The following is a 14,305-nucleotide window of genomic DNA, read 5'->3' on the forward strand; positions in this document are numbered from 1 at the left end:
GTCCTGTTCCCAGTGACCTTTCTGAAATTGTCCTGAAGCTCTTACTTTTACTTACACGTGAGAAAAGGAGAAAAATAATGCAGTTAATGAGAGACAAGCTGTCTTAATCAATACACTTTATAAAGCTTTGCACTTAATGGCCTAAGGACTTGATCCTGTGAGGTGCTGAGTGCGCTCAACTCCCACTGCCTTTTGTGGAAGCTCTTTACAGGATCTGGTCTTTAGACTAGAAGACTTCTAATTCAGACAATTGTCTCCATATCACTGCTAGATATTAAAAAACAAATTTCCCAGTGGCCATAACCTTTAGAATTCACATACAACTCTTCCATTCTAAGAGTGAAATGAACATCCTCTGAACAAAGCTTGGGTAAATGGGCTTTATATGGGGAACCAATGAAGAGGGGCAGGGACTGTGAGGAGCAATTTACTTGACACGGTCTGCTGTGCACCTCTCCTTTACAAGGGGTTTGTGGCCAGTGGATTAGTATGGAACAATTAGTCATGACCCTGGCCTGACAACAAGCCCACATGGTCCTGCCAAGAGGGCTTCCATGAAGCCCACCTCTGTAGCATGCATGTGACTGCAGAATGCCCCTGAGTGGCTTCTTGGCTTCCTGCTTTCCACCTGCAGTGGGCAGTGGAACTGTGGTGGTGCTGTGGCAATTTGTCCCTTCTGGAGCCCGGAAGCTATGACTTAATGCATAGATCACCCTCTCATTAGAGAAGCTACCAAGCTAATAAAGTTATGAAACCTTGCAAGTAGAGATTTATGTTATTGATTTAGCACAAATCCTACAGCGACCTGAGCAGAGGCAGGAAGTGCTACCGTGATTCATTCGAGGCACCATTTAAGACAAAGCTCTACAAAGAGTGGAAAGCCCTCATTCCCTGATATCAGGGCCGGATTAACTCTCCTGTGGGCCGGGGGCTATTAGATTTTGTGGGGCTCCTGTATACAAGTCTTTTCCTGGGAGAGAGTTTGGTGCAGGAGGGGGCTGGGGCAAGGGATTGGGGTGCAGGAGGGAGTGTGGGGTCTGGGATGGAGTTTGAGTGCAGGAGGGGAATTCTGACCTGGGACAGGAAGTTGGGGTGTGGGAGGGGGTGTGGGGTGCAGGCTCTGGCCAGGAGGTGCTTAGCACAGGCGGCTCCTGGCCGGTGGCACAGCACGGCTCAGGCAGGCTGCCTGCATGCTTTGGCCCCACGACACTCCCGGAAGTGGCTGGCTGCTTGCACATCTTTGTGGCCCCTGGGGGGATGGGGACAGCGTGTCTCCGTGCGCTGCCTGCACCCGCAACACAGCCCCCCAAAGCTCCCATTGGCCCCTAACATAGGAAGTCTGTGGCAGAGCCAGGAACTGAACCCATGGCTCCCAAGTTTTCACCCGAATCACTGGGCTACCCTTCCCAATTCATTGAACGCTCATTTATTTTAACAAATGTTTAATTTTCATTACTTATATTACCTCACAATGTTTTAGTAACTGGACTGTAGCATGAGTTTTAAAAAGAATGAGGTCTTGGCAATGTAAAACCTCATCCCGGCAAAAAGAACAGGAGTACTTGTGGCACCTTAGAGACTAACAAATTTATTTGAGCATAAGCTTTCGTGTTACAGACTAACACGGCTGCTACTCTGAAACCTCTCATCCTGGCAGTGTCTCTGCCGTTAAATCTTAGCTGAAAAGTGGAGAGAGACTGCCAATTTTTATGTTCGGATTAGCAAAATACAGGCTATGGAGGGGCTTCTGTATTAGGTTATGTTCACTTCATATAAATTATTAGTTTATTATTATTAGTTATTCCAAGGTGTTAGGTTGGCTACTTGTCTATTTTATGGTAGTTATGAAACTATTCTAACAATATCGTGCAATGGGCCTAATCCTTGGAATTACACCTCTTTTACAACAGCATAACTCCACTGGGCCCAATTCTCTTTCCGTGCTGGTGTAAAGCAAGCACAAATCTACTTAAAATGGATCTACACCAATATAAAGGGAGATGGGAGGACTGTCCCCAATAAATTACCTGAGACTACAAACTGTCTTTGGTAGGTATTTGGTGTACATACAAGGGTGCTAAGAGTACTGTATTAATTTAAGTTCTGTTTCTCGTGATCGGGGTCTCATTTTTCACAAAGGGATATTTTGAACAGAAGAACAAGATCGATGTTTGGATAAGGTGATTTTTTTTTTTAAAGAAAAACTAAGATGACAGCGTAATAAACTGGTCATGCTGCCTCTGCAGAATCAGTTTATGCAGGAATAATGTAAACAAATCAGACCATGGATTTAGCTAAATGAATCAGACCAACAGTATCCAAAAATGTTACATTAGCCTGTCTTTACCCCTAGATTTGAAAAGGTGATGCATAGGGATTTAGAATCCAGGGGAGGACACATGGCGAAATCCCCAGGCATCCTGCTATGAAAATGCAAGTGTTAAGTGCTGGTCTTTGGAGGTGGCTACAAAAATTATGAAGTTGAAACAGTTTGAATATATAGGTGCTAGATCTGACTGAGAGGTCACTGCTAATAAAAATAAAATAAATAATAATAATAATATAGAGCTTGTACACATTTCATCAGGAGTATGGCTCATTTTGACTCTGCTGTGTCGACACGCTTACGGACCAAATACTTCGGCAAAGCAAAAAAACAATTGTTTTTTATGTTGCTATACAATAAAAGCATCTATATTGCCTGTCTCATTATCCCGTCAGCAACATGTTGGGCTGTAACTTGGAAATGGCAAAAGTATTGAATTCCAGGTGGGCGGGGGGCTAAAAGATAAGTGAGCTGTGCTAATGCACATTGCTGAGCACCCTCCACTCCTGTTGCAATGAATGGCACTCAGAACCCTGCAGGATCAACCACGGTTGATGATGGTCCAAGTGTAAGAGGCTGCAACACCATTCACCTCAATGATGCCACACCCATTTATGCCAGGTTTGAGTTTGACCCCTTGTGCATTCTATCTGATGCCTGTCACCTTGGTATCTAGGCATCAGGAGCTGGGCATCTCACCTTCACACTCTCCTTTGACTAACCCGTGAATGGGCCTTTGAAGGTGTTACTTTACTTGTGCCTAAGGATTTCTTTTTTGCTTTATAGTAAGATTGGAAATGGTCACACTGACGCGCGGCTAAATGTAATTAGTAGGACAGCTTTGATGATGTTTGTTTTAATGTCTTATTTGATTGATTTAAAGTCTATTTGCTCAGGAGAAACATGGATTATTATTACATTGAAAAACAAATCCTTTCTAATGAATGTTATTGAAAATTATGAGAGAAAGAAGGACCAACATTTAAAAAAGATGATGATGTCAGGCTGTTTCCTTCTTAGTTCCAGCTAATGAGAGAAGAAATAAATAAATGACAGAGAATGCAAGTTTCACCCAGTCTTATGTGGGTATTTTGAATCCCAAGGCTCAATCCCCAAGCTAGACTTTGAAAGTTTACTCTGAAAAATCAGTCTTAATTTTTGATTCTCTTGCCATCACATTATTAATCTGAATGTGGCCTTTTTGTAGTCACTTTTCTTAAAAGTCTATTATACAGGGACCAGATTCTGCCCTGTTAATGCAAATCATGACTGCACTGGGACAAGGGGAGAATCTAGTTCAGGGGATGATATTCTTGTGGGAGAGGATAGCTTTACTGTCTATGCAGGGTTCTATATATGCCACCCTGGCTAAATCAGCACATATCCCAGCTACCTGGAGCACACTCTCCAACTGGCCAGCACTGCGCTCCTTTTGGGCTGCTCTGCTGGTAATGGGCATCCTGGGGCTAGGAAGCATGTCCTTGTGCCACCATTATCCCTCTGGAAGGGCTTTCTGCCACTAGGATCCCTACAGCAAGGTCTCCGCAGGCAAAAGGCAGCACATTCTATAAAACATAATTTATCAGAAAGGGTGCTGTAAGCATAACTGGCCTGATCCTGCATTCCTTGCACATTCCAGACTCCCATTGATTTCAATAGGAGTTTTAGTGTCACAAGGAGTATAGGATTGGGCCCACATTTTGAGATTCTAAAGGCACATTGTTTACAGCCAAGCTCTACGATACAACCGCATTTGCTCCAACCCGTCAGACAGAGACAAACACCTACAAGATCTCTATCAAGCATTCTTACAACTACAGTACCCACCTGCTGAAGAGAAGAAACAGATTGACAGAGCCAGAAGAGTACCCAGAAGTCACCTACTACAGGACAGGCCCAACAAAGAAAATAACAGAACGCCACTAGCCATCACCTTCAGCCCCCATCTAAAACCTCTCCAACACATCATCAAGGATCTACAACCTATCCTGAAGGACGACCCACCACCCTCACAGATCTTGGGAGACAGGCCAGTCCTTGTTTACAGACAGCCCCCCAACCTGAAGCAAATACTCACCAGCAACCACATACCACTCAACAGAACCACTAACCCAGGAACCTACCCTTGCAACAAAGCCCATTGCCAACTGTGTCCACATATCTGTTCAGGGACACCATCATAGGGCCTAATCACATCAGCCACACTATCAGAGGCTCGTTCACCTGCACATCTACCAATGTGATATATGCCATCATGTGCCAGCAATGCCCCTCTGCCATGTACATTGGTCAGACTGGACAGTCTCTACATAAAAGAATAAATGGACACACATCAGATGTCAAGAATTATAACATTCAAAAACCAGTCGGAGAATACTTCAATCTCTTTAGTCACTTGATTACAGACCTAAAAGTGGCAATTCTTCAACAAAAAAACTTCAAAAACAGACTCCAAGGAGAGACTGCTGAATTGGAATTAATTTGCAAACTGGATACAATTAACTTAGGCTTGAATAAAGACTGGGAGTAGGTGGGTCATTACACAAAGTAAAACTATTTCCCCTTGTTTATTCCCCACCCCCACTGTTCCTCAGACGTTCTTGTCAACTGCTGGAAATGGCCCACCTTGATAATCACTACAAAAGGTCCCCCCCCCCCCGGTCCTGCTGGTAATAGCTCACCTTAAGTGATCACTCTCGTTACAGTGTGTATGGTAACACCCATTGTTTCATGTTCTCTGTGTATATAAATCTCCCCACTGTATTTTCCACTGAATGCATCCGATGAAGTGAGCTGTAGCTCACGAAAGCTTATGCTCAAATAAATTCGTTAGTCTCTAAGGTGCCACACGTACTCCTTTTCTTTTAAAGGCACATTGTTAACTTGCTTTAGCAGTAATATCTCCAGTAGCCATCTGACATGTTTAGATCTTGCACTGAGCTCCACATGGGCAGAGGTCTGCTGCCTGAGTGGAGCTCATCATTGCAGGATCAGGCCACAGGTATGTATATGTACATGGCAGGCACTTATTAAAATGCAGTTAGACCACAGCAACTCCTTAGATGCATTATAATCTGAGTGCAGGGCACAGGTGGCAAAAAAATGTATGATACAGTAATGCCTTTGACACTTCACATGCACGCCCCAAACCCCAGCTTCTGAATGCAACAACCAAGCCAGCTTTGCTTTGTGTTTTCTGCCTCCCGCCAAATTCACAGGCCTTAGCCTAATTTAGGAAACCATGTCCTCGAACTGTTTGTTTTGAAAACTGAAGCTGTGTTACAAGGGCGCTGTCAGGCTGCCTACTTAACAACCTGGGAAATGGATGAGTGACCAAGCTCACAGAAACAATTCACGGGAGGCCATGGGTTGCATAAAATGCCAGCCAACATTTATTGTCAGTGGCATACAAAAATCACAATAGTACCAATGAGTCCAAAGCACAGATCTCCAGAATATAAAGCTCAAAACAATGGGACCCAAAGAGAGATCCTGGGTCTGAATTGCAGGCCATAACGCTTAAAAGAGAAAATAATCTACACGTCTCAGAGGTAAAATTGGCAGTTTCTTTAGCCTCTCTGTCTCTATTAAATTGCTTTTAACATCTTAGCTATAATACATTTTTCTCAAAAGGCTTTGCTGCCTCATTGCAGGAACATATTATTTCTGTTGAACCCAAAAGTGTGCTAGAGGCTTCATGCTTCTAAAATAAGGCAGATCCCCACCCTAGAAAGCTTACACCATCAAAAAACAGACACCAAGGAGTGGGAGAAGGAAAGGATTAACACAGAAAAGAGCCAGCTTGAAGGGACCTGACACCTCCTTTAGCCTCCTCCATCACCCACAGGCCTCATTCTCCTCAACAGCCTCAGAAAGGTTTCCTTGCACCTTTATATGAACCCGAGCCTTTTTGCAGTGCCCTCCCTGGAAGCTCACTCAGTCCGAGCCAAAAGAAAAAGAAAAAAAAATGGAGGGAAAAAATAAGTAAATTGGAAATGATTCTTATGGATCATTTCAGAGGTTGTGTCCTTACACATCCCCATGCCAGAGTGGAGAGTCTCCCAGTTGTCTTGCAACAACTGATTTTATGGTGTCTGCAGGGAGCCCTGCAGCAACCCAGCTTAACCTCTTGAAGTATGAATGATTATGGTGCACATTACACATGGGTAAACTGAGGTACAGAGAGGCCAAGTGACTTGTCTAAGGTTACAGTGTGAGTCAGTGGCAGAGATGAGCATCCAGCCCAAATGTTCCTATTTCCAGGGCCTTGCTCTAGCCCCATTTCTCCCTTGGATATAAACAATAATGTACACTGCATAGTTTAGGAAATTAGAACTCAAACAATTAAATATTTTCTCCCCAAGATTTGGGTACGTCCAGTATGAAGTGGCATTTCAGACAGGAACAACATATCTATACTAGATATTAAAATAGCTGGGACTTGACTGGCTTTATTATAAAAATGGCAGTGTGGTTTATAATAAAAATGGAGGAAACACAATTTGAACTCCAGGGATGTCACAGCGTTGCTCTTCTAGACCATGGGTAAAATTTTCAAAATGTCAGATTGGCAGAGACCCTGGGGCTTTTTCACCTTCCTCTGCAGTGTGGGGCATAGGTCACTTGCTGGTTTGAACTAGAGTAAAATTCTCTGTAATATGAAGTCTTTAAATCAAGATTTGGGGACTTCGGTATCTCAGCCAGAGGTTATGGGCCTATTATAGGAGTGAGTGGGTGAAGTTCTAAGGCCTATAATGTGCAGGAGGTCAGAACAGATGATCATGTATTGTCCTATCTGGCCTTAAGGTCTATAAATCTAACAGGGTATGTGACTAAGGAGCCTAATTAAAGTGACTTAATTTAGGCACTTTGATGCCAATGGCACACTTGAAGTCAATGGGAATTAGGCACCTAGCTTGCTTAGGTGCTTTTGTAAATCTCACCAGGCGCCTATCTGCATCTTTAGGCACCTAAATACCTTTTGTAAATCCCCCCAAGTGCCTAAGTCACTTTGGGGCTTAGGCTTCTAAGTGACTTAGGTGCCTTTGAAAATTCTACCCTATAACTTCACTGCAAAAAGAGATGTGTTTTTACAGTGACATAGCTAACTTGAGATGGTTATCTCAATGTAAGGTTCCAGTGCAGACAGGGCACAGGTGATTTTTTTTACCAATACCTATATATCAACCCTATACCTCCACCTGGGATTGACCATGATTTGTGACAGAGAGATAAAAACAACAGTCACTTGTCTCCACTTCGATTTAACATCAAGATAGATATATTGAGTTAGCTATTTCAATCTAAAAACATACCTTTTTTGCAAAGAAGACAGAGCCATAAATTGTAAATAGCTGGGGCAGTGCTTGCTTTTCAAAAGGTCTTTCCCACTTGCTGTTTAAGTGAATGTGGGATGTGGCTGATCGAAGCATGTCCCAGGGAGAGACTCTAGACCTACCCCAGTTATGAGGCTGTATCATACATGGGCATCATTTATGTTTGACATTTGTGATAAAACAATTATAGCTTCAGATTTCTTCTCGCTGGCAGCAGTTCTGCCAGACAAGTACAGGACGTCTTTCCTACTGGGCTTCAATCTTTAATCTTTTTCTGGTGCCCGGGGCTCTTCCAATTCTTGTTTCCTAGAAATGACTTGTCTTTGGCCAATATATCTAGTACCAGTGCCATCTAGTGGACCATAGAAGCATCACAACTGCTACCTTTTTCATTTGTGGACTTGCTGTATGCTTGAAGTAAACAGTTTCCTTAAAGAAATCAAACCTTTGAAGGACTAAACTTAGTTTATCCTTTTATCTACCTTTCCTCTAAGAGGCCCTTTCCAAGGAGTATCCTTTCCACATCCCTCAAAGGGTTTAAATCCATTTCTGAGACTGCAAAACAGATGTTGAAAGAGTCCAGCCATCACAAACTGAATAACTGAATATGAGCCAACAATTTTGATGCAGTTGCGAAAAAGGCTAATATCATTCTAGTATTAAGAGGAATGTCACAGATAAGGCATGGGAAGTAATTGTCCCATTCTACTTGGCACTGGTGAGGCCTCAGCTGGAGGACTGTGTCCAGTTCTGGGTGTCACATTTTAGGATAGATGTGAATAAATTGAAGAGAGTCCAAAGACAAGCAACAAAACGATGACCTCTGAGGAAAGGTTAAAAAAATTGTTATCAGGTCGCAGCTCAGTTTCTGAAGACTACACATGCCCAGTCTTTAAATATGTTAAGGGCTGTTAGAAAGAGGACAGTGATCAATTGTCTTCAGTGTCCATTGAAGGTAGGATGAGACATAATGGGACTTATCTGCAGCAAGGGAGATTTAGGTTAGATATTAGGAAAAAACTTTCTAACTGTAAGGGGAGTTAAGCTCTGGAATAGGCTTCCAAGGGTGGTGGTTGAATCCCCATCATTGGAGGTTTTTAAAGGACTGGTCAGACAAATACCTGTCAGGGATGGTCTAGGTTTACTTGATCCTGCCTCAGTGCAGTGGGCTGGACTTGGTGACCTCTTGAGGGCCTTTCCAGCCCTCAATTTCTATGACTCTATCCTCACAGAGAATTTGGTGAAAGAAAAAGCCTTAGAAAGCTGTAAAGTGCAAGTGTTACACTATCAGGTCGAAAAGGGACCCAGGCGGCTCCGATCAACAACGCTGAATGGGCAGTTAAAAGTCGAGTCAGAAGTGCAGTGGGGCTAAGGCAGGATCCCTGCCTGCCTTGGCTCCGCGTGGCTCCCGGAAGCAGTGGCATGTCCCCCTTCCGGCTCTCAGGCATAGCGGCAGCCAGGGGGCTCCGCACGCTGCCCCTGCTCCAAGCGCCCGCTTTGCAGCTCCCATTGGCCATGGGTCGCATAAAATGCCAGCCAACATTTATGGTCAGTGGCATACAAAAATCACAATTGTACCAATGAGTCCAGAGCACAGATCTCCAGAATATAAAGCTCAAAACAATGGGACCCATGGCCACTGGGAGCTTCAGGGATGTCGCCTGCAGATAGGATAGTGCGCAAAGCCTCCTGGCTGTGCCTCCACATAGGACCCAGAGGCGGGACATGCTGCTGCTTCCGGGAGCTGCCTGAGGTAAGCGCGGCCCAGAGCCTGCACCCCAACTCGTTGGCCCAGCCCTGATCCCCCTCCCGCTCTACAAACCTCTTGAACCCAGCCCAGAGCACCCTCCTACACCCCAAACCCTTCATCCCCAGCCTCACCCAGAGCCCACACCCGCAGCTTGAGCCCTCACATCCCCGCACCACAACCCCCTACCTCAGCCCGGAGCCCCCTTCTGTACCCTAAACCCCTCATCCCCAGCCCGGAGTCTACACCCTCAGCCAGAGCCCTCACCCCCTCCTGCATCCCAACCCCCAGAGCCAGTCTGGTGAAAATAAGTGAGTGAGGATGGGGAGTGTGAGTGACAGAGGGAGGAGGGATGGGGTGAGCAGGGGCAGGGCCTTGGAGAAGAGGCGGAGCAAGGGTATTCAGTTTTGTGCGAGTATAAAGTTGGCAACCCTATTGGGGTCAGGAGTTCAAAAGAGTTCAGCTCCCAGCAGCTCCCATTGGGACACCTAGGGCCAGATTTTTAAACAATTCAGCAGGAAAGGAACAAACCATAGAGAAGCTGAGACTTTGGGTACAAGAGAAGAACTGTAGTGCATGCAAGTAGTAGACGCCGTGTCAACTTTAGGCTGCAGAGGACCTAATATGTTCAAACACACATACTTTCCCGTATCCTCTTATGGGATCTTGCAAGCAAGTTTTTAATATTTTTCAAAACCTTCCCAGTTCACCTTCAGCAGTGGGGATGGAGAACACTGGCAGAATTTGGTTTCAGTCTGAATGAATGTCGCTCACAGAAAGAGACATAACCTTGCTGAGAATTTAATTTGCTAATAGAACTTGGCCCTCAGCCCCCTGCCCCCAAAACATTAATGATCATCATTCCATCTATGGCATTAATAAAACCTGTGTTTGACAGTGAAAGTAAATTACTGATCCTGGTTACAAGCTGGAGGAAAGTGAATTGCACAAGACAAATGAATGCAAGAACAATAGCGAGTGTCTGTTTCTAGCCCTGTCTCTTGCTGACCTTGGCCAAATAATTTTACTTTGCCTCAGTTTATCTGACAGTACAATGGAAATAATCTTGCCTATCTAAAATGAGAGTGATGGGCAGATAGATAGATTAGTTAATATTTACAGCAATTTGAATACATAAGGTGCAATATCAGTGTTAATCTTATTGGTGCAAGGATTCGGGTTAAGAGAAGGGATGCTTGACACTGCTTATAAAGACATTTACTTGGTAAAGCTGATTTTTTTAAAATAGATTTTATGAGAGGGAAGCAATTTGACCATCACCTTGAAGGATCACAAATCAATCACCTGGAGCTTTTTAACAAATCAGCATTCCTGGTAGGAAAGGTTCCAAGGAGTGAGAGTTCAAGAACAGCACAGAACTTAGGCCACTCTGAAAAGAAATGGGAATCAACAATTAATTATTTCAAAATGAAAAAAATATAGACTCACCCCTAACATATCATTTGTATCCAGCTGACATTATATTGTGCCGCCCTCACCTAGATTTAAAGATGTTATTGAAAACAGAACACTACACACACATACATTCTTGTAATAGTTTCAATAAAAACAGTTTAAAAATAAAATATGGCCTGATCCAAAACATATTGAAGCCCAGGGAAATCTTTCAATTGACTCAAATGGTCTGTGATCAGGTCCTATAACTAAGGCTATGTTTTAGTCACGGGCATTTTTAGTAAAAGTCATGGACAGGTCACGGGCCATGAATTTTTGTTTACTGCCCGTGACCTGTTCAGGACTTGTAATATATACCCCTGACTAAAACTTGGGGGGTGGGGCAGCTCAGGGAGAAAGGGCCTGGGGGGGGGGGCACAGGTGCTCGGGGGGGCATGGGCTGGGGAGCTGCGGGGCGGGTGCCCGAGGGCAGAGGCAGCATGTGGAGCTAGGAGCGGAGGGAGGGGAGTTCCTGTTGCCCTTCTGGGGTCCCCCCCCCCAGCTAAGCACCACCCCATCTCCCAACCCCCAGCCTTAACCCCCCCCGAACTCCTGCTGCTGGCGGGGCGGGGTGGGGGGGGAGACTGCCCCACAGCAGCCGGTGTGAATGGCCCAGGGGCTGCCTGAGCTGCTCAGGTGGCTCCCAGGCCAGGCACACCAGCCACTGCAGAAGTCACGGAAAGTCACAAAATCTGTGATCTCCGTGACAAACACAGAGCCTTACGTATAACCTGTTAAAAAAGCCAGCACATTGCTCTGCCTGCTATCAAGTTGCTCTTTCTCACTGGGGAAGTTCTGTGGTCTGTGATACACAGGAGGTCAAACTAGATCAGTGATTCTCAAAGCCGGTCCACTGCTTGTTCAGGGAAAGCCCCCGGCGGGCCGGACCGGTTTGTTTACCTGCCGCGTCCTCAGGTTCGGCTGATCGTGGCTCCCACTGTCCGTGGTTCGCCGCTCCAGGCCAATGGGGGATGCGATAAGGGCGGCCAGCACGTCCCTTGGCCCACGCCGCTTCCCGCAGCCCCCATTGGCCTGGAGCGGCGAACCGGCATGCCTGGGGCTTTCCCTGAACAAGCGGCGGACCAGCTTTGAGAACCACTGAACTAGATGATCACAATAGTCCCTTCTGACCTGGAATTGATTAATTCTATGGCACACTGTAGAATATTAATTGCAATAGTGTACAATCTTTTGTCTATTCGCAGGTGTTTCTAGCCAACAGAAACATGGCAGCTCATGTGGACTCCAATTGTTCTCTTGCACACCTGTAAAACATTTCTGGATTCTGCTTTCTAATTATCCTTATGTAGGATTCATTAAGCACTGACAGTCTCAAACTTGTAAAAGACACAGATCAAAATTTTCAAACCTACGTGCTTAAAATTAGGCTTCTAGGGTAAAGTAAAAGGACCGAAGTAACTTAAAAGCCTACATTTTCAAAAATGCCTAAATCACTTAGGAGCCAAAGTCTCGTTGACTTTCAGTGAGACTTAGGGTCATAAATGACTTAGATATTTTTTTAAATTTTACCCCCAACTCCATATTGAGGCTCCAAAATCAAAGGAGGTGTTAAGAGGTGATGGTGTTATATTGACATGGATTAGCTTTAGTGGAGTGGGCGAAGTGCTGGTATCTTATTTCTATTTCAATGCCACAAATGCTATAGTTTCAAAAACTGGCAATATCCCTTTGGAAACAGAAGAGGGCAGCTGTTTTTGACAAGCAAACTGTGCATCGACTCTGTATTTTTGAGAATGAAACTGCAGCAGCTCAAGTCTAGACAAAATGACTTTTTTATGAATGAATAAAAACAACAGTATTCCAGGACCAGTATTAGTTTAATTAGTGTATAAAATAAAGCTGGACAGACCCTGCCAACTTCCGCAGAGTTCCCAGTTCTTCAGCTGGCAATGTATTCTCCTTAAAAATTAGATTCATTGCAATTTCGCTGCAATGCAATTACAGATTAGTCAAGGGAATTTAGCACCAGATCCTATGAGGTGCTGAGCTTCAGCTGGAGTGGAGGATGCTCAGTACCTCATAGGATTGGGTCATTAATGTTGAAACTGCTGGCAAATTGATGGTCTTGTAGACTGAAGTCCTCTCTTTAGCCACAGAACAGCCACAGCATAGGCAACAGCAGTACCAGCCTTCTATACACTATCCTGCCAATGTGCCTGTATTCTGTTTCATTAAGGTTTTTATATCACCTTGATCTCTGTATTATCTGAGTACCTTCCAGTAGTGTGTTAAGTGACGTGACTAACATCTGTCACTTGTGGTTTGTTTTCTCTCTGATCTCCTCCCCAGGGGGAGAATTGTGTGGGCAGTGGAGGGTTTTGTTTTGGTAGAGTTTTGTTTTCAGGTTTCAGTTTTCACCAAGAAAACCATCTCCAGGGGCAGGAGGCTCATTTACCTCCTGAGCGCCTCTCTGCTATGACAGACAACAAAGGCGTCCATGGTCCATCAGTGCCTAGTGGGGTGGTGGTGGTGTTCTTAGGATGTGGAACTTCTGTAGGAACTAGAGACGATCCGAAGTCTCTTCCACAGAAAATGGCTTGTGTATAGTGATACACAGGCAGTATATTACCCTGAGAACTGAACGCTTCTGCCTCCATTATTATTATTATTATTATTATTTGTAGTATAACACCTCTGATGAAGTTTGCTTTTCCAAATGGCAGCTGTTCAGCACTTAAGAATTGGCAAAAAGTGTATATAATTTTAAAATGTCCCCAGGAAAACAAAGCTTGAGGTTTGGCACGAAAGGGAAGAATCCTGCATTAGCAGAGAGGTATGCTGGGTAATCTGACAGGTCTTCTCCATTTGTAATGACAGTGGGCTAGATTGGGTTACCATTACTCACTTCATTTACTCCATGAGTAGTTCCATTGATGTCAACGGACCTACTTGTGAAGTATGGTACTACTCAGGGTGGTAGAATTTGGCCAATGTCAGAGAGGATGTAAGTGAGTTTAAGAAAGTCTGGGGAGTCAATGGCTCTGTTCCTGCAATGTTCTCCATGCTTGTTGACCCATATGCCTGCACAGGACCCTCTAAATTCAAGTACTGTAGATCCCAATAGGTCCTTTCTTAGGGCCAGATTCAGAGGTGATGAGGAACGGTGTAAGTCTAAGTAATTCTAAAGAGCATACTTGCACAGAGCTCAATCCAGGAGTGGGGCCTAATTTGGTGTAGCTCACCTTTTCTTCCAATCCAGTATTCAGTCCCTTAGACACTTACAATTTCTTCTTCTTCTCTCACCCACTGACTAACATATGGTTTACATAGCACCCCCTATACATCACCTCTGAATTTGGTCCGGCAAATCTATGAAATGAGGCAGTGTAGCACGGATGGGTGGTCATCTAATTTCTATGAAGCTTGCTGTGAAAAGGTGACCCTTGCTTTACATACCAGCTGCAGAGTTCATCCTGCAAG

At 44.5% G+C, this 14,305-nt stretch overlaps 1 protein-coding gene across 2 annotated transcripts in view; it reads left to right on the forward strand.

The window, feature by feature from the left end:
• ZMAT3 (zinc finger matrin-type 3) overlaps nucleotides 1-14,305 on the forward strand; it is a 62,238-nt gene that overhangs the window by 27,481 nt on the left and 20,452 nt on the right. Inside the window, exon 7 of one of the 2 annotated variants that reach the window (XM_073359323.1) lies at nucleotides 4,056-5,171. The exons of the other annotated variant lie outside the window; for it this stretch is intronic. Coding sequence (XP_073215424.1) covers nucleotides 4,056-4,509 — 454 coding nt within the window. The 3' untranslated portion in view covers nucleotides 4,510-5,171. Of the gene's footprint in view, nucleotides 1-4,055; nucleotides 5,172-14,305 lie in introns of those variants that run through there. 2 annotated transcript variants of the gene reach the window in all.

This window comes from Lepidochelys kempii, chromosome 9, assembly GCF_965140285.1.
Source record: "Lepidochelys kempii isolate rLepKem1 chromosome 9, rLepKem1.hap1, whole genome shotgun sequence".
Lineage (NCBI taxonomy): Eukaryota > Metazoa > Chordata > Testudines > Cheloniidae > Lepidochelys > Lepidochelys kempii.